The sequence below is a fragment of the Anser cygnoides genome, chromosome 4, assembly GCF_040182565.1.
Source record: "Anser cygnoides isolate HZ-2024a breed goose chromosome 4, Taihu_goose_T2T_genome, whole genome shotgun sequence".
Taxonomy (NCBI): domain Eukaryota; kingdom Metazoa; phylum Chordata; class Aves; order Anseriformes; family Anatidae; genus Anser; species Anser cygnoides.
In genome coordinates this window covers 59775571-59787396 of record NC_089876.1, presented here as the reverse complement: position 1 = coordinate 59787396, position 11826 = coordinate 59775571, and the positions used below count along the sequence as shown (strand labels likewise).

Below are 11826 nucleotides of genomic sequence, written 5' to 3'. Positions count from 1 at the left end.
AAATGTTTTCTTCATGAAATAATTTGGATATTTATGATTTATTTGGATATTTTCTTTTTTTTTTTTAAACAATAAAATAGCTTTGTATTTACGTGAACAGATTTCTTGGACCACGTATAAAAATCTGACAAAAATTAGTAAGGTAGAGCTAAGGTGTTCATTTAGGATCACAGTTCCATCCAAGAAGAAGCTAGTTTGAAAGTTGGATCAGGTTTATTAGGATCCTTCCATACACACAAAGTGAAACTGAGCTGCTCTTGGAGAATATGGCAACACTTAGGGCTGTCAGGAAACACAGGAAGAGTGGTAAACAGATGCTGTTCAATAGAGAGGACTCCTTTTATAATAGGCTGATTGCGGGCAGGTTTCGAACAATGCCTGATATTGGTCATCTTGAGAAGGTCATCATAACTGAAGATTTTATACGACAGTTTTTACACAATGTACAGTGGAAATAAACTACAAGTTGTAATTCTAATAAAGGTAAACAATGACCTTAGTTTCACTATGGGCAACAACTGAATTATTGGGTTGATACATACACTAATACTCACTGTGAAAGATGTGCCCTTTCTTCCACCATAATATATAATGAATTTGCAACCTAAATTACTCATTAGAAAGTATGTTTTGTAAAAGTACATATCAAAAAGTCCAGTTAAGCAATAAGATGAAAAAATATTTACCCTTGGACTTACTGAATATATGACTTTAAATTATTATAGCGTTATAACCAAATATTGCATTCTCAATAATTACAAAAATATATATATATTGTATTGCCATATATACTCAAATTCCACTTTTCACATTTTTATTTGCTTTGAATGCCTATTAGCAAGCGTACTGTTAAGAGGTGACAATCTAAAAAGTATATCCTTCATTTCATCATGTTTACCTAATCAGATGTCAGGTGTGCAGTCTTGTAGTTATTTGCATTTATTGATCTGGAATGTAAATTAAGAGTGACTTATTAGCTTTTGGTAGAATATCACTGTACAAAATAGGAGAGTTTTTATAGAAATTAAAAACTGCTACACCCTTTCCTATAATTAGATTTAACGACTTTAATCCTTGTGGAGCCTAACTGGTATCAATGGAGCTCTGTGTGAGAGCAAAAATCTACGTTAGCAAATCCAATTGTAGGATTATGGTCAAAATATCAGAAAATAAGCTTTCCATGGGAAAGTACATAAACATTGTAATTTAGTGGGTAAGCAGATGATTTGAAAAATGTCTTACCAAATTTCTTAACTGTATGAGCTATAAGCTTCATACTTATAATAAATGCTGTTCACAATTCTCATTCCACTAAACCTAGGAATAATGAAGCAAAAATAAATACTGTCTTTAAAATTGTGAGGAGAGAAATAGTAGCAGAGAATTTGAAGTAGTATTTTTAATTTCTCTCTATGGAATTTCTGTTGGAGCTGTGTGTTTTGTGTCTCTTTACAAACATTTTTAATGATTCCATCATATTTGTATCCCTGAGCACATGGTGATACTTCACAATCAGCTACTCCCTTTCAATTTCAAAACCTACTTCACACGCAGCTCGTTTTTTCCAATAATAACATCTCATTTGGGAACATGAATTTTTATTCTGTTGATGAAACAACAATACAAACAATACACTGATAAGGTTCCTCAGACCAGTATACCATTCTTTTTCCCTTTCACTAGTTTAAAAACACCAGTGGGCATATGGAAGTCTGTACTTTCTTATATCAGAGTTAGTAGCTAACAGGCTTCTAGGTATACAAAGGTACTTTCAATTATTTCTTAGTTTCCATTGGTATAAAAAGTAATGTGGAGTAGTAATATGTAGCTTCTGGTTTGGCCTTATCAGCAAAAATATAAATTTCAAAATATTCCTGCAACTTAAAAAGTGTTTATGCAAATTCAGATTTTTGGTGAAATAAACTAAATAGAACAGTAATGGGTAGATAAAAGAGCAGTATTTCTTAGACTTCACATATGATATGTAAAAGAAAAATCACAAATGTGAAACAGATGTTTCACATTAAGACAGTTTTCAAAATTTTAAGCAAACATTTCTAAAATATTTCATGTTGTTCATGAAGCACGCAAAAAACAAAAAGCACATCGGTATCTATGTTTAGCTGCTGTACATGCAACCTTAGAAATCTGCATTTGAAAGTGATTTCTCTGAATAACTCCAAAGAACACAGCCATGATTATCTGCTTGAATTACAATAAAGCCAAACACAGAAAATAAATTTATTTAAAGGTTATACCTTAGCATGATAAAAAGTAAAAATAAAGAATGTGATTATATACCTATCCATAGTATTATAATGTCTCTTCTAACATTACACAGAGACATGTTTATAGTCAGCAATCTAATCTGAGTGCCATTGTTTCCAGAGCTTCACAGGCTTAAATTAACTAGTACTACTTTTGCCAGCAGAGGGAGCCAATTTTATTCCATAAACAAGGGAAAACAAAGCAGATTTTGTTTTTAATAGGAGCACTCCTGTCTTTTTGCATTTACTAAGTCAGGAAAAAAAATATGTATTTTTTAAGTGATAACTGTACAGCATGATTTTGAAGATCTCCAGGATATGTATAGTCTTTTACAATAACCTGAATTTACAAAAGTGTAGGAATAAATTTTGAAAGCCAGGTTCTTTACACATTTCTTATCCTTTTGTCAATAATTAATTCCTTCAATTATTTAATTAATTTAGACTATAATAAACAGTTGTGCTAATGAATTTTGGTAGACAGCATATATGAAACATGAACTTAAATTAAAGAGGCTTACCTTGTGACATTTAAAGTTATTATGCTTGTAACAGGTCTGCTTTTTGATCCAGGAGGAGGATAGAAAATCTTTCGTTCTTTACTGGTTGGGACAGCCATAAATTTTTTAATTACATAAGGATCAGCAGAATGGCTTGGATAAGGATCAAATGTGCCTCCTTTCATGCCCCCTGACTGAAAAGAAAAAAAAAAAAGAACCCTTCAAAGTGCCAATCTACAAAACAATTAAGTTAATTAACATGTTTTTCATGCAAAAGCAAGTAAGAATACTGAATAGCAGACTGTATCATATTATATAAAAAACAGAAACCAACTGCTGCCTAAATGCTGCTCCATTGTAAACTTTAAGGAAAATGTTAGTAATTATTTAGATGAATTCACAGTTTAAAATGTTCTTTGTAAGTCTGGATTTTGAGGGCAGGATCATAAAAATGTGATAGAAAAAGTAAAATTATAACTCATAAAATGAGTTATGTTGTGGAAAAAATAAAAAGAGAGAGAATTCTTATGCCACTTTTAGTTCATTAGCACACCTCAATGTCTGGTGCAGGTGTAGCGATCATTCCACACAGGTAAGACTTTGGCATTATTAGCAATATGCTTGATTGGACTGAATACAACATCGGCTTTTCCTGTAATATTATGTCCACTAATACTACAACAGTGGGAAATTTTAGTTAAAAAGCATGCAGGGGCCTTATTAACTCTTTGCAATCCACAAGTACAGCTAAAACCTACCATCTGTTGAGGCTGCATCCCATAAAAGTGCAACATTAAATGATTCAATCTAAACACTACAGCAATTTTTCCTATAAGGATTTGCATAGCAAAGAGGAACTCTGTGCACATAATTTATATATATGGGGACGGCATATACAGTGAGGAGTACGGAGAGCCAGGAGCAGGATCCCTGGCATTGTCAGCCAGAAGAGGTGCTGACTGTCTGGCAGCTGACTTTTCAGAATGCTTTGCCCTACTGAAGGATCTCAGCTGCTTCATCTGTGAGGCTGAGCACCCGACATAATTTCTCATGTGTGTGTATTCTTGCTATCTCTTTCCAAATAGTTACATTTTCACTGCTATCGTCACCTTTCTCAGATGAATCAGTATCAGTCAAATAAGTCAAGGGTGAAGGACGGAATAATTGTGAAATGATGGCTAGCAGAACATGGTATTAAATGACTGGCAATGGAACTCCAAAACAAAGAATAGAAAAGGGACTGATTAAGGGGTGTTACTGTATTAAGTATCTGGAGTCATCTAAGAGAGACAGATTTATGCACCTATATCTTAAGCCCATTTCAAACTGGAATTAAGATTTAGCCTGAAGTGAATGACATAAACTTAGTATCTCATCTCACAAAACTCTATCAAGGTGGAATGCTTTATGGAATGCAAAAGCAGCCATTTGGATTTTAAGAAATAACAACACTAAGCACCTGGAACAAATGAACTACGTTCCTCAACACTAGCCCCAAGCTTCACTCCTTATGTCCTCTGAGCCCTTCCACATGCATTTATTCCCATCCATCTCCTAACTACTGAAGAATTAGAAAATTCTAAAAAAAAAAAAGCTGATTCCAAATCTGTGTCTGCTGCTAACTCCTGAGTTATCTCCTGCAACCTAAGTTAAGTCCTGCAGACCTTCCCTGGGCAGCGGCCCTAACCTGAGATTTTCTGCTCCTTCTAGCTATCCATTCCCGTGACACTTCTAGTAATTACCTTTTATATATATATATAAAAGATATATACATAAAGACATATAAATATAAAATATATATATATAAAAGATAACTATATAGACTGGTAGTAATCAACAGGTTCAAAAATGATACGAGTGACTGACAGAGTCCAAAATAGAAGAGCATTTCATTTTGCTAGAGTAACCCATTCTTACTGTTATTTATTGCATAACCTTCCGCTTTGAATGTTTTTCATGGCATATGTAGTCATTTAAACATATGTTAACAGCACAATGCAGATTTCTAAAAGAAAAAAAGGCTTTTTAGGCTATTTGAAACTGGTTATCAGGTAGTATTGGGTCAAACAAGATTTCATTACCTTGCAAAATGAAAGCAAAAATAAACTGAGTAATATCTTTCGCACTTTTAACAGTAAGAAAGTAATAGCAAAAAGAAACATTGGTTTCTATCTTATGTACTACATGCAAAGCTTAACCAGAAATACCCAAATATTCATCCTTTGTTTCCAGTAGCTGTAAGATAAACTAACCTTTTTAGCAGGAGAACTTGGTTTAAAAGGTGGTGCAATTGGCTTCTCTGGAGGTGGTTTCTTCAGAGGTGGCAAAGGTTTGTCATTAAAATAAGGATTCACGTCAAAATAATCCTGGGGATGTAGATTGATCTTGAAAGGCCCTCCTTTAACCAAACGCTTGTGTTCTTCTCGTGCTTTCTGTAAAACAAATACTTTGAAAGAAAGAATATTGATCTTTCTTGCTGTATTTTATTCTTCTAACTGAAAAATTGAAAGCATTTAAATTCAGTCCTGGAGAATGTTCACTCTGTCTTCTCTCATTTGATCAAGGTATTTAAATACACACCATGTATGATGGAGCATACAGAGACACTGACCAGAAAGCACAACAATCACTACAAAAGTGTGGTAGAAAAATGTCAGGAAAAGCACTATTCATTAAAGACGTGTCTAACATTATTGCTATACCTGTATTTTGGGCATACATGCATATATACATATTGAAAATGCTGCTTGCATGCATCCCAGCTGCATAGCAGCTCACAGTTGTGAGCAGTTGCCACTACATTTCCCAGAATCTGAGCACCTTACTACATTGAGCTTCTCTATGAATCAGCTCTTTGCGCCATGGGAGATGTCAACTTCCCAGATTCTACTTTAAAATAATACAGGTTTGACTCCGAATTTGTCTCAACTGTGGGTAACTGAATTGTTTCTTCTAATCTTGTTCTTAACCTAGGCCAAAAAAAATGTACTTCTGCTAAAATTTTTCACTTTATATAATGAAAATACATAGGAAAACTAAAATCGGTGCAAGGAAATTTAGGAGCTGTCTTAGATTTATGAACTTATATGATAAAAACGAACAGGGTTTTGTTTTGTTTTGTTATTATAAAGCTTCTACAAAAATAAGGTCCCATTTCTGACAATGACAGAATTACGATTGTTCTTACTATATGAATTGTTTGGTCATTACTGCAATTGCGGCTTAATGTCTTCACACATAAAAACACTAAGGTCAAATCTTGAATGGTAGAACTTGTGTGGGATATTCCCAGTTGTCATGAAAAAATAATAAAGTAACTAAAACTAAATCCTTTTTTTTACAGTACGGTGATTGATTTGTTTTCCTTCCTCCACCTTGTAAATAAACATTGTGACTTTAAGTTAAAGGAAGTGTCATAGGGAACAAGAGTTCACGTAAATTCTAATAAATAAAAATGACTGATACATAATAAAGACTTTTTTTTTTACCTTTGCATTTAATTTTTCTAATTCATACCCATCTGGTTCATGTGGATATTGTTCTCCTATGGTAAGATTTGCATAACTGTAAAAAGAGAATGAATTAGTCAGATGTTCAAAATTCATGAAAGATTTAATAAATTACTCCGCAAAAAGTAGGAAGTGAAGTTACCCATATCCGGTTCCTTTTTTTTCTGGATTAGTATAAAAATTCTTTCCAGGAGGAACGTATCTTTCTCTGGCTTTCAATTGTGCACTAAAGTATGCGAATGGACCTCCTATAGTTCCATAATAGCTGCCCTTTCCACATCTAAAAATAACAAATTAACACATTAATTAGACCTTTGCAAATATTTCAGGCTTTCCATATGTAGTGTGCCAAAATGATAATGTGTAGAAAACCCAAACAAGTAACATCTCCAGAGTTAAACATAAAACCAGGCCAGATCCACTGTGCAAGGAACTACAATTACAGGAATTCTGTGTACGGTGTTATGGACAGAAAAGAAACAAGGTGTCAGCAGAGACGAAGTTTTGAGGCATCTCAATAATATAAACAGTTATATTATTATCAATTTTGCACCAACAAGGTGAAATAATACTAGTACAGACTGATATTCACAAACAGCCAGCCAGAGAAACAGGCTAAACAGATTTGCTTGATGACAAGAGGACAGTCTTTACCACAAGTTTACAGAGAACAGTAATTTACTGTCATTATAATAACGGAGCAGCAAGCAATGTGGAGTAGTGGTCTGAAAGACTTTTTTTTTTTTTTTTTGCTGGACATGCTAAATATTAGTTATCTTTCTGCCTCGTCACAGAAGAAAATAAAAGGAGGCACAACTAATTTAGGAGAAACCCCTCTGTCTAGAAAGCTGCAGGAATTCACAGACTGGTTTTCATGACCAACCTGAAAATCAGTATTTGCTGATACACATACGACAAACTGATGAAATAGCTGAATGGCAATTTGGTCGCTAAGCTGCAGCTACACTGGTCACAGAACAACCCCAAACAAAGAACCCCCTGCCTCCACCATCCAAAACTGAACAGAAAAATATAAACAGGGACTACTGTATGGGATTTGTCAATTACTCCAGACAGCTCGGGTAATCTGCTTTGGCTGGCCTGTCTGTAATTATTGCGGGGAAAAAGTGAAGTGTCCTATTTAAAGAGTTCCTATTTAAACAAGCCATTAATGAATACTGACAGGATTAGGATGCCAAGGTAACATTTGCCATCTTTGCACAGAACACTAACCATTGCCTGTTCATTACCCTCCCTTTACTTTTGGGCTTCATAAACCCAAATATAGGGGAAAATGGGCAAACTGACAAAGCACAGACAACCTTTATCTTGGCATTTCCCAGCTTATAAGTGCTTTGCCTCATGTTCTTTAAATGTCTTTTTTGCAAGTAGGCTTTTTATATGCCAGTAACAAAATAATAAAGAAAGGACATAGGAAGAAAATAAAGACCTAGGCTTCAGTCACATCTTCAGAATGTGACATCTCTGCAACCTCTGCATTTGCAGCCAACAATAAACATGGCTCCCTTGTAAAGGAAAGAGTTACAACAGTTGTTGCTATTCAGGCAGCCAAGAATAACAACATGAAGAACAGCAACAGATACAGCTCTGTTCTAGTTCCTTAGGTGAGATATGAGTCAGTTTCAGATACAAGAAAGGTACAATCACTGCATTACTTGCCTGAGGATTCCATTAAAAGAGAAGACGGTGGTTACCCTCCCAGCCTCTGCTTTGTACTTCTGTGCCAGTACAGATTCAGGAGAGGATAAAGAACCTGTCCCAAAGTTATTTCTAGAAGAACTCAAAAGTCTTACAACCCAAAAAAGAACATGAACCACTAAACACACATCAAACAAGTGCATTTGTGGAGGCGGTCGATGGAGGAGGGCACGCTGGCAGGTGTTTGTTGTAAGCAACTTGGTGGAGAAGAGCAAGACTGAACCTAGAAAGCACGTGAACAGGACTCTCGACTGACACAGATTTGAAATTAGTGCCTAGGTGTTTCTAACAGTTAAACCCCAATAAATTGTTTGCTTGCTATAAAAGTAAAGTTGAAGTAGAAAGAAAGTTTTGAACATAGGGCTTGCACATTTTCTGTCACCAGAAATACCACGTGTATGTCCGACAGAAAGCCTACACACCAGGTCTTACAGCCCTGTTAACAGCTAAAATGTTCCTGTAACATATGACAGAACATAGCTAATCCTTGCATCTCAAAATAGTTATATAGAATAGATAAGAGGTTACTTTCTAAACTTTCCAAAGGGAAAGCTGCAGAAAGATATGGCTAAATAAAACCACGAGACTGTAAGAACCAGGCCCTGTACACAGGCTGAATCCTGTCTCTCATTGCAGCAACAAGAACAGAAGATTGTACTGTCATAAACAAGTAACTAGACTCTGTTTTCTTTACATGTTAATCATAGTAGTTATAGGAAACCAATTGCATTGCTATCATTTTGTCATGCAATTAATGTTGTGCAAATAGCAAAGATGTATTTATTTGAATGTTATTCTGCATATACTCCTCAACTCTGTAACATCTTCTAATCATCCCATAGGCTAATTGGCATTTTTTTCTAGCAAAAAGATAATGCATATGAATTCACACTGTTAATAGCCCCTTTTCCTGCTGTTTTTGTAATATATATGCTATCTATATTTTGGGAGGCTCATAAATGGGAGAAAATACTGTATCTGAAAAGTTCCAACAGATTTCCTGCTAAATTAAAATGAAATATTCATTTGTTAGTTATCCACACGCTTTTCCCATATTCATCTTCATTTTCATTGAAAATGGAAAGCTAAAAGATAAGAAAATTGTACATAGCATTAGACAGATGCATGAAACAGTGGTTAAGAGCAAGCATCAAGTCCTTATCCCTACCTGCGTCCAGCCTTCCTTTATCTCCAGTTATGGGCCGCTGCTCATAAGTTCAGTACTGACTAACACTACATTGTATAAAACAACAGTATTGTATTCCCATTACAGGTTTTATAAGAAATCATCTATGAAAACTATCTTCAGTGTACAGAACAGAAAAAAGGTCAATTTAAAATATTATCATAATACTTACGGCAATTTGTCTCCATTACTGGGAAGGAAAGCTTTGCCCAAATTTTTCTTTGATTCTGCCAATCTATAGCGTCTCCTTAGCTGAACAGGGTTTGAGTAGGCTTCACCATCGAAAATCCTCAGGAACTGAGGCTCAAAATAACCTGCTTGAAGAGCTGACAATGTTTTGGAACCCCCAGGTAACATCTGTTTGTTCTTGCTCGCAGCTTCATTAAAAGGGCCTTTAAAAAAGTAAGCACTGTAAATAACCATTTGATGTTAGTGCTTCCCTTAGACTACATTAAAAAATAAGGCTTGGATCTGGGTGGGTGGGTGGCAGAAAGAATGTACTACAGAGCATTTCCTTCATATATCATACATGTATATTGTATGATTTATACCATATAATATACATTGTGTCTGAAACGTATTCACAGCACCCACTTTTAGTTTTCCAGCACCTACTTTTGCTTTACAGGCAACTGAGGGAGGTCAGTTACTCCAGACTACAGTTCAGAACTAGAGCTGATAAGTATTTGTGAGTAATACATCAGGGGTGTATCTCTCCCTCCGATTACAGACCAGGTCAACTTCCTGCTGGGTTTTGAATCCCCCGCAGCTCAATGTGGTAGAAGTGATGAGACAGCCAGGGTTTTGGCAGACACACTCACTGATAGAGCATTACAGCAAAAGCACCCGAACTGAGAAGCGAGGATTATTCTGCATTATCACTTCAAAGCAGCAACCTCTGTCACCTTACTAAGTTCAACAATTATCTTTTTCAATGTGTATTCACATTGAAGAATGAAAGGAGAATGTTCCCCAAAAAAGACGGGACGGGGAGCCTCACACTCATGAGTGAGACCAGAACAGAATAAACAAACAAACATTAAATTACAACACTAAATTAAAAATAATAACAATGTAATTGTAAATAACAGAAGACCTGCTGAAAGAGCACATAAAAAACACTGTTGTTTTACGCAAGACCAGGAAAATACTTGTAACTTGCATGAAAATAATATTTAAAAGAAATGGTAAATAAAACAATGTTAAATAAACGTTATTTTTATGAATCTATTATGCATACATATTTTTCAGTTTTACTCGATTTTTCCTTTCTTTGCTACATTCTTTCTTTCCAGCATATCAAGCCTTTCTGACCTAAGCAAAGAATATGTATGAAAAATCAGTTGCTTCTAATAAAAAAAAAAAAAAGAGAGAGAGAAAAAACAGCAATTCTGAAAGTAGTTAGACACTGGAGGGGATCTCTATTGCTCAATACTGATTAAAATTAAATGCACTTACGCATATAATGTGATACATATTTATCTCCAATGGTAACATAACCCATTTCACTGAAGAGGCCAATCCTCTCCATATCACTTTTTCCTTCCGCAGGCATGGCTGGATCTGTGTGACAGTGTACTGCACTGAAAAGGTAGAAGTATCCTTGTTTATTTGTGCTACTGCAAAAGCCTATAAGCAGTCAACACCTGTAAAAAAAAATAAGTAAAATGCAATAAGTTTTGGCTAAAAATGTTAGCAATAAATGTAATCTGAAGAAAAGTCATCTACAATGTGATTGACAGTTTTAGTGCTTAAAGGACAAACAGACTACATGGGATTTAGAGACCATTATATTGCCTTTGTTAAACAAACTTGAAACAGGAGCAACAAGAGAAATCCAAATGCATTTTTAATACAACTCTTACTGAATATACACACTTTATAACTGTTACCTTCCAAGTGCTAAGATCAGAGGTTTTGTGGTATTAATAGCTAGCAGTGAAACACGCCAAGCAGCCTCCTTCACCTTGTGGGTCATCTCTAGCTATGGTTTTCAGGCACTTTTAATTAATGGTACAGCAGGATATCATATGGACAAGTCTGAGACAAAACACATCGGTGGAATTTTGGAAGCCCTCTAACTGCAGTCCAAGGCCTGGTCATGGTGAATATCTGCAATTCCTTCTTGATTTCTGTGCAAAGATTTATAGCAAACGTTTGTTTTTTCCTCACCGCCACCCTCATATGAGCCTGACAGCAGGAAGGGAGATGCCAAGCCCGCAGGTCTGAGGAGCTGGGGGCCTCAGCAGAGACCAGGCCAGGCACGAGGATGACGAGGGCTCTGGCTAGCAGAAACGTCAACCATGACGAGGCCGAGCAAGACCTGCCTCGAGGTGGAAGCTTATAACATGTGCTCGGTTCACCAGGAGTGGAAATTAAGATAGACAAAATCGGTTAATCGGTTAGAAAAACTGCTCCTGGAAAGTCATGAAATGTAAGAATTGATGGAAAAAAATCAACGATAAGCAGGATATTAAACAAATAGCTCAGGTATACAGCTTGAAGAAAGTTAAACCAGTAGGATGGAATAGGGATTAAATTTAACGTAGATCAAGTCTGATACCGGTATTAACCATGGGGACAAGGATAAGATGGAAGAGGTAAGCATGGAAATAACCAAGGCAGCAGAAAACTCAAGAGATTAA

General features: G+C 35.5%; 1 protein-coding gene across 7 annotated transcripts in view; it reads right to left on the bottom strand.

Moving 5' to 3' along the window:
* Positions 1-11826, bottom strand: part of CFAP96 (cilia and flagella associated protein 96) — a 91692-nt gene that overhangs the window by 79550 nt on the left and 316 nt on the right. For 2 of the 7 annotated variants that reach the window (XM_048078405.2, XM_013179793.3), the window contains exons 2-8: positions 10640-10827; positions 9354-9573; positions 6419-6556; positions 6256-6331; positions 5020-5199; positions 2789-2961; positions 899-947 (exon numbers count right to left, since the gene is read on the bottom strand). In XM_048078405.2, the coding sequence (XP_047934362.1) occupies positions 899-947; positions 2789-2961; positions 5020-5199; positions 6256-6331; positions 6419-6556; positions 9354-9573; positions 10640-10736 (933 nt within the window). In that variant the 5' untranslated portion in view covers positions 10737-10827. Of the gene's footprint in view, positions 1-19; positions 412-898; positions 948-2788; positions 2962-5019; positions 5200-6255; positions 6332-6418; positions 6557-9353; positions 9574-10639; positions 10828-11059; positions 11820-11826 lie in introns of those variants that run through there. The other 5 variants (XM_013179791.3, XM_013179792.3, XM_048078403.2 and 2 more) reach the window with 5 other exon arrangements.